General features: G+C 43.2%; 1 protein-coding gene across 1 annotated transcript in view; it reads right to left on the reverse strand.

The window, feature by feature from the left end:
• The window catches only part of mkxa (mohawk homeobox a), a 28,480-nt gene extending 16,386 nt beyond the window's left edge, over positions 1–12,094 (reverse strand). Inside the window, exons 1-5 of the mRNA XM_069667471.1 lie at positions 12,027–12,094; positions 10,512–10,782; positions 8,130–8,289; positions 5,180–5,333; positions 1,655–2,074 (exon numbers count right to left, since the gene is read on the reverse strand). Of these exons, the coding sequence (XP_069523572.1) occupies positions 1,655–2,074; positions 5,180–5,333; positions 8,130–8,289; positions 10,512–10,687 (910 nt within the window). The 5' untranslated portion in view covers positions 10,688–10,782; positions 12,027–12,094. The remainder of the gene's footprint in view (positions 1–1,654; positions 2,075–5,179; positions 5,334–8,129; positions 8,290–10,511; positions 10,783–12,026) is intronic.

Below are 12,094 nucleotides of genomic sequence, written 5' to 3' on the forward strand. Positions count from 1 at the left end.
GTCCTGTCGTGCCGAGCAGAAAGTGAAAACACAACTATTGCTTATGAAGTCAGTCCGAACAAAAGATGCAGTGTTCTGAGCCGAGGAAGAACTTGGACGGGTCTGACCGTGATTGTTCACAGCTCGGACGGGTTGTGAAAGACTTTACAGCATGCAGAGTTTAGTGATTTGTGAGGGCCTGACACTAATTTCACAGTAAAGAGAACGGCAGTGTTAATTAAAAATAAAATCTGAGCTGTGTTGAAAATGTAAATTTGCTGAACTACACTTTAATATTTGGCTCGAATGCTGCACACGAGTCATTAAAATGTCAAACGAAGACGACATATGAAGCTGCTCTTTTACAAAAACTACAAAGTAGTTTTCAAACTACAAAAAAAGGTGTCTCTAACAATGCATGCTGGGAAGTCTACTTATGTACTGATGATGCTTCTTTTGAAACTTAAACTCATGGTTATAAGTTTAGAAAACTTAAAACTACAAACTCTGAGTGAATTAATGTGAGATTAATGAAACATATCTACAGAAATGATGACAAATGATAAGTGATTCTAATAATAGTAAGTCTCTATTTGCTGTATAACTGCACTACTTTATGTTAAATGACTCGTCAGTGCTTTCAAAAGTTTGTTGTAAGTTTGCTGCACAAAAAATATGAGAGAAATACAAAGTAATAAAGTAATAAACTCGTTGAACCCTCCTTTTTTCAGGATTATCTTCCACTGAAACGTGTCAAAATCAGAAACAGAACATTTTGTGCAAAGGAACAATAAAACAGTAGCTTCATCTGGAGATATCTCACTGTGGAATGTGTTTTTCTTCAGTCCACAGATTAATAACAGAAAATGACTCTGAAGGCAGAAACACCTCCAGCTCCACTGACCAGGAGAACATCACAGTAATAATGTGAACCACTGACCCACATCAAGAGTCTTTCTTTTACATGCCTGTTTTTGCTTCTACTTTCCTTTAAAGGTGATATTTACTCAGTCTAAAAACAGAAGTGTGTGCTTTTACATGTCACACGCACAGTCTGCAGGCACACAAACACGCAGCCGGCTCTCCTCGCCCCTGCTCGCTCTGCAGGACCTCATGGCAGGATCAAAGGCATGCCAAACAGTAGCCTGAAAGTGAGCATGTTCCACATGGCCTTGTTGTGTCTGGCCGGCTAAAGCCCGGTCAGAGGAGCTGGCTGGGGGGAATTCCTCCTCTGCTCGGCTGCTCGGAGTGGGTGAGAGAGAGCCAATGTGTGTGTGTGTGTGTGTGTGCAGTGACAGTATCTGGGCTCCTCTACAGTGGAAAGGTGAATGTGTGTAAGTGTGTTGTGAACATACTGGGCCTTGCTCATGTCTTATAAAACATTGTCTCCTTTTTTCACTGCTCTGGCATATCAGTAACTAAAAGGTTCACAGTCTGCAACATCAGATATATTTTATACAATATTAAACGATTGTAGGGAGGTGGAAGAGCAGAGTAGTACAGAGAGAGGCAGGAGGACGGGCAGCGAGGCAGACAGTTTGAAATAATGGACCAGCTGCAGGAATTAAAACAAAATGTGCAGATGGAGGGGACAAAAAAAGAACAAAAGTGAAGGATGTCGTGTGTGCGAGGGAGACTCTTGAAAGGAAAGAATGTAAGAAATGTGGCTCCTTACCAGCCCGATAAACAAAGTTCGCCTCGGCCTCGGAGGAGGACGGCGAGAGGAGCTCGTCGTCGTACTCGTTGGAGCTGAAGGAGCCGGAGTGGTTCCTCTTGCGAGCGTCCATGACGGCGTTGGCAACCATGACGTGGCGCAGAGAGTCGTTCAGGTAGCGGTGCAGCAGGCTGCTCTTGTATTTGGGCGGAGACACGTAGTCCTCGGCCAGTGAGGCGGCCTCTGCAGCTGAGCGCAGCCCTGCGCCCATCCCCATTCCCATGCCCATTCCCATCCCCATCCCCATCCCCATTCCCATGCCCATCCCCATCCCCATGGCCATGCCCACCATGGAGGAGCCCTCCTTCTTGATCACGCTCTGGTACATGGGCTTGTTGAGCTCCTCGGGGCCGCTCTGTGTCCTCTGAGGGTTGTCCCCATCTGTCAGGACAAAGGAAATAGTTTAGATGCAGAAATACATTTTCAAAGAACACAATAGTAACTTCTTCAGACTTTTATGCTTCCTCCAGGTCAAATGCTACTCTGACTTGTGTGCACGTTCTTCCCTCTGACTCACAGTCTGCTTATTTTGAGCTAATCTTGAATCTCAGTACCAGCACAGGGAGATTTTAACTAGGCGCTCCTGCCTGCCCTCCTGTTGGCATCGCCTCAAGAGCTGAAAGCCCAACCGAGACTGTAGACGCATTACTAAACCATAACGGATTGGTAGCCTATTTCCTCTCCATCAAGAATCAAGCACACATTGCCCCCGTATCCCCTGAAGAAATAAATAATTTCCAGAGTGCTCTGCAGCCGGAGAGATTGAATTAAAGCACAGGTCCGTACCTGATGAAAGAAACGAGGAGGGAAGATAAAACACCGGGCTGAAAAACCAGATATCCTCTGGCAGGAGGGAAATTAGAGAGAAGTTCACTCTAGAAACTGTCCCTGCCAAGAGAGTAATTTTGTAATTTTGAGTCAGTCTGGGCCAAATTAAAATTATGGCTGCCATTTATCAGAAACACATGGAGGGAGCGTTTCGCTCTCCTTCCCTTTGTGCTGCCTGAGGTAGAATTAAGCAAGACCTTCAGCATCTCCTGTGAAACCACACGAGTGATAATAGATCTGATCCGGAGTTACAAAGCATCCTTTTATATGTAGTTCTGCCACCTCTTCACAATAAAACAACCTTTTTTCCCATGGCAGCGTGTCCTCTCCAGACCCCATGCTGAAAACAGTAATTTCTCTGCCATTTCAATTTCTTGAATTTGATGCAAAACAAGCCGAACAATTTCGGGCAGTTAGTGGAATGTAGTCGAGTCAGAGGGGTCAGGTCTGGCCCCATAAATAGCCTCTGGAACAAAAGCATAGGCTTAAAAACATAATGGAGGGCTTTTACCGCATGGGTCAGAAGTGGGAGCAGGCTGCGGATAGCTTCATAACCATAATGTGACAGGGAGAAGAGTCGGAGAGATATACAGAGCCTCCGGTGGTACAGTGGCCTGTGGCGGACACAATGCAAACACCATGCACGCATTCCTCTGTCAGCCACAAGCCCAGCCTCTCCTCCTCAGAAATTTAATTAGAGATCACTGACACCACAGCGCTCTTCCTTTCTCTCCTCTGCTCCGCTGCACGAGCATACGTGTTTTGTATTTTTTCTGACCATGTTTTCGGTGCTGTCAGCGAGTAGAAAAAGCCAGTTGCTGTAAATACACGGCTGAGAGCTACTCATTTACAATTGCATGCTGGGAGACAGAGGTTGGCTCAGCGGGGTGTTTTAATGACAGCGTGTCACAGCACGCCGGCCTCGGCGTCGCTCGGCTGGCTCACACACTCGCCATTTTTATACATCCAGAACATGGCTCTGCATAGCATCAGCCAGCTTTAGGACGGGCACACGGCGCCTCTGGCCTCACGTCAGGTCATAACGCCACATCTGAATATCGGGGGCACAAGAAGAATGACGTCAGGAGAGCTTCTCTGTTACTCTGTACAAAGGGCATCAGGTTCACAAAAGGGTGTGTGACCCATTCATCATCGTAGACCGAGCGTTTGGATGTGATGTCTTTGAGGTGATCGTCCATCAGAGTGATGATAGAACAAGTTTCCAGCATGTTCATCAGATGTATACTTAAGTTAAATCCTGCCAATCGAAAACATCGAATGGAAGAAGATGAAAGTCGTCTTTTCTTTCATCTGCAGCAGCTTTCAATTAAAGAGAACTGGAGAGTATCACCAAGCTTCACACACCCCGAATACAAGCAACCATGAAGAGGTCAAAGTTCAAAATCACATTACACACACTGCTGTTGTGTATGAACCGTTAAATCGCTGAAGATTCGTCAAGATCATTTCTTGCAAATTGCTTTAAAGCAAATGTGCATGAGGCATCAGTGTGGTGTAATCACATTATCAACTAAAGCTCGATGGGCAGTCGGAGGTCATACATAGACCTTATATACTTCCTAAAAAACATAAGAGAATTATTGATGCCAGCCTGCGCCTTTATTATATCCTTCTAAATTAGAAATATTTCACATACTTTAAAGGAAATTATAAATTATTCATAAATCTGGTCCTATTTGTACACTTTTTGGGGGTATAAATGAACAATGGGTACAAGTTTTGGAGCTGCTGAAGTAGATTGTTTCAGCCATCAAGCCTTGGAGGCTTTAAGTGCTGCCATGTAATCCTTTGGGGCAAATGCGCCTGATCAAAGTACGTCCATTAAGAGTTCTTGTTTTTGCAACTGACAGCCTCAGACTGTTATTCTAACGGTCAGCCACATCAGTTTGCTGACTCAAAAACACAAACTGATCGAAGCGGAGGTCAGCGACTCTCATCCTAAGCAAGGCAAAATGGTTTTGTCAATGGAGTTGAAAAAAAGGATCTTAGTCTTTTAAACTTATATCTCTCTATGAATCAATCTGTAATGTTGTCAGACACTTAGAATAACAGTCCGAGCCTGTCACTCACAAAAACAAGTCAGTTAACGTACGGTGATCTTGTGCATTTGCTCCCAAAGATGGCTGCTGCCCTTTTTGCAGCTGCTTGCTGACGAAATCTACTGGAGCAAATTCCAAATTCTGTTGCCCCTATTAGTAATTCAGTTGGACTAAAAATAGACGCATTTAAAATGAAAGGTTAAAAATCTGTGAATTCACCCGTTTTACACACAGACCTCATCGTCACAGACATACGGTGGCTGGCAGGGGCAATCACGCTGCAACGACACAAACGGTTTCCATTTGAAGAAACATGCTGCAAATTCAGAAACACATGCAAAAGCCCAAAACAAATGCAACGACGGGAACGTGCTGCAAATGAAAAAACATGCTGCAAGAAGCCGAAGCAGCGCCCCTACAGGTCTGGAGCGCTTCTGTGGTGACTGGATTTGGAGCCTTTTTCCTTTGCATGTGTTTTCTAGGTGTGTGTGTTTTTGACTTTGCAGACTCTTCTAATGGAAACAGTTTGGGCCGTTGCAGTGCGATTGCCCATGTCAGCCACCGTACAAACCTCTTTTAACTTGGAATGGAGCCGTACCTTCTGAGCAGCTGTCATCGCTGCTGACGCTCAGCCTCTCGGCGTTGCCCTGAACGTATTTGTTGTAGAGTTTGATCCGCAGCGCCCAGCTCAGGTCTGGCTGCCTCACTGTGTTCTTCAGTCGCCTCCTGGCATTAGCAAACCAGTTGGAAACCTTAGAGAAAGACAGACAGAGGGAAAGAGAAATAGAAGGAAGTGGGAAGACACAGCAAACAGAAACACATGTTATTGTTTGGAATTCAAACACCTCCACATCCCTGACAAAACAAAGACTATCCTTTATGAAAACTCGCTGCGGGCCATCCGTCTCATTCACAAAAACCAAGAGAGACTCCAGGCAAAAGACAGAAACAGAGTCAGGTTGCAGAGCAGCTCTGAAACTGAGCTTTAAGAAACATCCCAGACGCTCCGGAGAGACATCCCAGCATGCATCTTTTCTGCATCAAGGCCATGTAGAAACATTTAACACCCTTCAAACACCGAGCCGCCAGCAAACGCAACGTTTCATTACCAAATGTTCAGACTGAGGTGTACTTCTGCCGTGCTTATGCTGGACTGTCTCATCCTGCCTCCGATAATACACTTTTTTCCAACACTGATTTCAGATGCAATAAAAAAGACACTTGAGCCGCCGCTCTTCCTTCACTGGGAAGGGAGACCATTAGATGTTATACTAGAATAACTTTTCATGCTCAATAGACTTCAAGCAGCTTATGAACAGGCTGGGACGGGGGCCTTATGCTAGAGTACTTATTTTTCTGATCCCTTCTTTCAGTATCGTGTTTCTCGTTAACGAAGACCATCCCACATGCTTTTGTCTCCAGCCCAGCGCTGTGGCACACCAGGGGGAAAGGCGGCATCTTGTACATGTGGCTTGGCCGGAGGGGAGGTGAGACGAGGCGAGGAGAGGAGAGGGGCTGCACGCTAATGAGGACTGGAGGAAAGATGGCCGTCAATGGGGTGAGAGAAAAGAGAAAGGACGGCACTATTGCGGCGGCTCAGATGACACCCAGAGAGATTAAAAAAAGAGGGAGGGAGGGGCACAGCAGCCAAACCAGCTCCTTCACCCGTGCACTGTCTGTACTGTATGTACCGTAGAGGAGACGGCATGCAGGCACGGGAGAGAGAGATGGCACCGATGGCACAAACTTTTAATAATAATTTACAACATGTACATGGAAAAAAGGGGCTGTTTGCTAAAACATGACAGATTTAGTTGTTTTAAACACCTGGTGCCAGGTGGGTGTTTCCAGGGAAAAAGCACAGGAAGTGATGCGTTCTACAGTACTGGCTGCAGCAGCTGCTTCGGCTGGACTAAACAGTGGAAGATCGGCGTAGTTTGTGGCCTACATGACTGGATAGGCAAAAAAAGACACATAAGGCTGCAAATAACTTATTTTTATATTTATTATTTTGTCAATTACATGCAAATATTAATTATTTTATTTTGATATGAATTTATTTCTCTTCTTTGACACAACCTTTTATTTGATGTAGAATTTGTCTTTATGTTTGTAAGTTATGTGTTGAGTAAGTGATCCCAACTTTATATAGTACTTTTACCCAAAGCAACTTTCTCCTCCAAGAGAGCTAAGTATGTATCTTATGTTATTATTAACTTGTATCTTGTCATTATGATCTTAATTTTCTTTTCTTTTTTTTTTCAATAGTGGATGAACTGTTTACTCTATTAAATCACATGTTTACAGGACTAAAGGTGAGTCTTCACATTCCTTTTTTGTCCGTCACTTGGTCTTAAAATTAAGAATGTAAAAAATGTCATATAAAAGGTAAAAAAAATAGAGTAAAGCTGGATTTTCTCAAATTTAAGGGACTACAAACAAACGTTCTGATTAGTCAAATTAAAAATCCATTTGACATAAAAAATTGAGTAAATAAAATCACAAATAAACCTGCAGAAAGTCTCTTTAATGTTCGAAAATGTGAAAATAATTTCATCACCCTTGTTCAATTTCAAGAAATCATCCACTGACCTTTGACCCTGCTGCAGGTATTTGGGTGTCAGCCTTAAAAGTATGCGTGTGTGAGGCTGTGTGTGTGTGAGGCACCCCGGTGTCCAACACAAAGCATTCCTGCGCACTCTGCTCACCCTCACCAAAACAAACAGCTCCATCAGGCTCCCAAAATGAGAACCAGATTAAGCATCGTGGCCGGCGGCCCGAGAAATCTGCCGCAGACGCTGCGAGGCCGTATCAGTGACCTTGTCAGCCAGATGATACTGTACATACACAGCTGCGAGCGCCAGACGCAAAACACACACTCAGATGCACCGCTGGGCTTTCCTCTCAGCGGTCCGTTTGTCAGGTGCTGAAGTCAAGACGTCCACCGTGCTCTTGTATTATCAGTAGAGGGTGCAATAGAACTAAAGCATATGTTCATAGCTACAGAACAACTACACCTGCGTCTGGAGATACATACGGGGATAAAAAAGAAGAAAATGTTCTTCTGCTTCACAAAACTACGGTTATTTTTCTGCATTTTTTTAATCTAAGAAATTTAAACGACTTAAAATCACTGAGATGAAAGTAGAAACTGTTTTGGAAAGGTCGTAAATCAAGCAGGCTGGGAAACACTGACATCGATTAGTCCATATTTTATTTATGACTGCAGCCATATTTCACATTTGAGTGCAATTTTTTAAAAAAGGGTTGCATGCTGTAGCCTTTGGAAGCAGGCAGAAACAGCATTAACCACTCCTGCAGGAGAGCTGTAAAATAAACAGCTCAAGATGTAAAAACACTTTCTCCTCTCAGCCTGTTAATCCCATAACAAGTCCAGTTTTCCAGACCTGATTAGACAGAAACTCAGACGCAGAATGCAAATGTTCCCTCACTGATCACACTCATGCCTGCAGGAATAATTAGACATACATCACTTTTATTACTAATTCAGCTTTGTTTTTTCTGCAGCTACCACAAAGTGCACTCACCTGGACCAGGGTCATCTGTGAGCCCAGAGCCAGCAGGATTTTCTCCGTCTTGGTGGGGTAGGGGTTGTCTCGGTGTTTGTAGAGCCACTGTTTGAGCGGCCGCGCCATATCCTGCAGAGCCTGACGCTTGTGTCGCACTTTGCCGCCGCTCGGACGACCTCTGTGGGGAACAGGTAGACAAATGTCAGCCAGAAAACACACTGTAGGGTCATTACATTAAAACCTTAACCTGGACTGTTTGGTTCTTTTCTGACAGTGCATTCATTCTTTTTATAATCTGCCAACAAATAAACATGCAGTCTTTCTTTAGAGGTGTAAGAGGGATCAATTGACATGCACCCTTTCTGCGTTTGTCAGTGACATCATGCTCATAATTTCAGGACAAACTGTTTGTAAACAGTTTAGATTTAATTTCTCCTTCTCCAAATTAAATCTGGTTTGAAAGCAATAAAGAGAACCAGGATTATGTTGTTTATTGTAGTAAACCAAACCAGTGGAAACCTGCAGACCGGCATGTTGTCTGAATCCGTCATGACACATAAACTGAACACTCTCTACAGTGTACAATTTTCTCACCCTAAGCTGCAATTAAGCCGAGAGAAGTTTGATTAAAAGAGAGAGAGACACAGAGACGTAACAGGAGAGAGAGACGGAGGCAGGGAGAGAGAGGAGCGGACAGTTTATTTTTCATTGCGTGTCCCACAAACCGCCAACACGTTGCAATGAAACAAACAAAAACATTTCGCTCAGGCGGACATTTTGGCCACATTAACATTTCACACCCGGGAGAAGTGGACCAAGAACAATGTAGCTGGGTCACAGTCACAGCCAGGCCTGCACACAGGGGACTGACCCAAAGCTGAAATTATAGGCTGTGATACATGTCCAGAGAATGGTCTAAAAATATCACAGCAGGGATATAGCATTGGGTGGAGATAAAATATACATACTGTATATATTCTATTGTCTGAAACTCAGAGGTACAGCTCTTAAAAGAATATTGTAGTGATGCTATATCAGATAAAACACCACAAAATGTCATTAAATCACTAATAGAGGCTCTGCTAATTCTTCAGGAATATTAAAGCTCTATCGCTAAAGAAGTTTGAATCAGTCTGTTGCTTTTACGTCTCTGTGAAGGTCTCAGCCTCACCTTCCCTCCAGGTTTTATGAACCTGTAGATGTCAGTATGGTGCTGTGCTCCGCGTCTCCCTTTATCTCACCATAGAGCTCCACCGGCTGCAGATGTAACATATTTTAGTCTAACCTCAAGTCTGCCTGAGGTTCATGTTCTACAAATATTTTCCTTGTAATCTAGATCAGTATGAACATCCGAAAGGACGTTTTACTCCGTGTTCTGAACATTGGTTTAAACACTCACACGCACACACACACCTCTGTTTAATAATCTAATGTTCTTCATTAGGACTGATGCTTCCCTTGAGGTGACACCTTACAGCCCCATAGGTTCACTAACTCATAATATTCTTCTTTATTATTGAAGCTAACTCCTCGAGGAGGCTCCTTAAGGTCACTTTTATTCCTCTGTTCTGATCCATATGTGCTGAATTAAATCCAATTAATACATAACAAATAATTAATACATGATCTTTCCTTGCACCTGCTGCCTGTCGCATGAAAGGGAAACCAAACAAAGTAAAATATACATTTAGAAATACAACTGTTGGCCCTGATGTGATTGACTAGACCACACAGAGAGTTGAAGGGCACATTTATTTCTTGGAAACAGATGGAGACCTCTAGAAGACACGCTACCGAACAGGCTGACCTACTTATTAATTTCAAGATTAGCTGTGAACATCAACACGTTAATGAGGACCAGATTGGGAAACGGGAAATATTCATTCCCTGATCCATCAGATCCTGTTGCATTAAAGCAACGTTAAAAAAGGAAGAACGGATGATCAAATTGTGTGTTTGAGTCTTGAGATGTAAAGCTTTAAGTTGGGTTACTATCAGACTATCAAGAGACCTTACATGTGGATATTTCATCCGCGCGTAAATGTCTCTTTGTTTGTGCGTAAAAGTGTAATTTACGCACAGCTGCTGAAACAATTTGATCAATTTGAAACTGAATGAATAGATGAAAATTACAGCTTAATCACGCGTGTGCAAGTAAATACACCAACGATTTAATTTAATAGAAATCTGTCCAGAGCAGCACTCTCCTGAGCCTGATTTTTCTCATCCTGTCTTCATTTTGCGCACAAGGAGGAAAGAGAATCACAGACAAAACCATCATTCTTATCCACGCTCTCGCTGTACTAACGTGTGCCAAGTGAAATAACAGCTAATCCACATATTAACACAAGCCTCGCATGCCGACCAGCAGCGTTAAACACAGCAGACTGCTCCACCTACCCGCTCCGCCTGTGTCTGATGGCTTGGTTGTCTCTGATGGTCTGGTTGCTGGAGAGGAGGTCTGGATGTTGCCCGTCGATGACTTCCAGATAATTTCTGCTGCTCATTTCCACCTCCTTCGCCTTCTCCTCAAACAGGACCTGGCTGCTCAGCTTGTTAAACACGATGGTGTTCATCTTTGGCCAGATATTCCCCAAATTTCACAGATGTGCAAAAATGTTAAAAAGAAAAAGAATGTCCTGGGATGTGTCACAGCGTCCCCCAGTCTCTCCTGTGGAACAAGAGAGGATATTTTACCCAAAAAGTATAAACAGAATACAGAACAAACTGTCTTCAAATAAAATGTAATCCTCGATTAGAAATAATCATAATAAAAATACCTTTAATATCAGCTAATAACTTCCTGATAAGCAGATAAAATTCAGAGAAAACACGTCCTTCTGCTAAAATAACAACTGGACACCTTCTTGCGTGTGTGATTAGGTTACCTTCCACTATATGCCTGCCCATACAAATACACTGTATTTATCAGCACGTAAACTATGCAGCGGACCATGCGTAACAGAGCTGTTGTGATGCGTCATTATAAGGTCGCTCATTGTAAACATATGCATCTGCAATTCATAACAGGGGATTTGTTTTAGGGCATAAAGCCTTTAACACTTAAAGTAGCTGCTGTTAATTTCAGGGCATTTTCATGGGGACAGAAAGCAGGTTCTTTATGAGAAATATGTACAAATACATTTCACTTTACTTATGCCGAGCTGCAATAAACCTAACCGACATTATTTATTTAGTCTCAAACCCAATTTGTCACAGAAAAGCAGAAACAGATTCCTCTCATGTCTATATAACACAGTTTTACTCTATTTTCTCTGAACAAGTAGGAAAACTAGACTACAGTGCTTCCTACAGAACATTCTTCAGCCTCGGTGGTCTGAAATGTAAAACTTGTTTTAAAAACGTGTTTTATAATTCCAGTTCAAGCATCCTGAATATTCCTGCCCTGCCTCCTCTGCACTGTGGTCGCCCGTCGCTGTAAAGCCTGAATGGTTTATTTTGGTTCGTGCTCTCCTTTTTAAATGGAAAGTAAACAACACTGTAGGCTGCACAAATGTGACATTTTGTTTTTCTCTTCGCTTTCAATTTAGAATTCTTCCGTTCAGGCTGCATATTGGATCTGTCAGGGGGGAAGACGCACCGTGATGTGGTGCCATCAGCAGCTGCCAAACATTTACAGTGCCATGTAAGGATGCGCACTAGAATTAAAAAAAAAACATCTGGCAATGGATGAAGAACTCATATCTATGATAGAATATATTCTGGCATTTATTAGAACTAAAGTAAAAATAAAAGACTGATATCAGAATAAAGCGCAGCGCAAACTCACTGCGCCCATTCAAACTCGGGTAAAGTGGCTTTAAGTGGGTTTATCCTTCACTACATCCCTGTTTCCAAACTATCGGTCCGCTCCTAAAACAACCATCAGTGTGTCCGTGTATCTCGGTCACTTACCTGTCCCGCGCCCCTCCTGCGTCTCTCTGCTGTGTAGAACAATAATCCTGTTTCCAGTCCCCGCTCAC

This window comes from Semicossyphus pulcher, unplaced genomic scaffold, assembly GCF_022749685.1.
Source record: "Semicossyphus pulcher isolate SPU_LCO1_2020_fin unplaced genomic scaffold, fSemPul1.0.p SCAF_18, whole genome shotgun sequence".
Taxonomy (NCBI): Eukaryota; Metazoa; Chordata; class Actinopteri; order Labriformes; family Labridae; genus Semicossyphus; species Semicossyphus pulcher.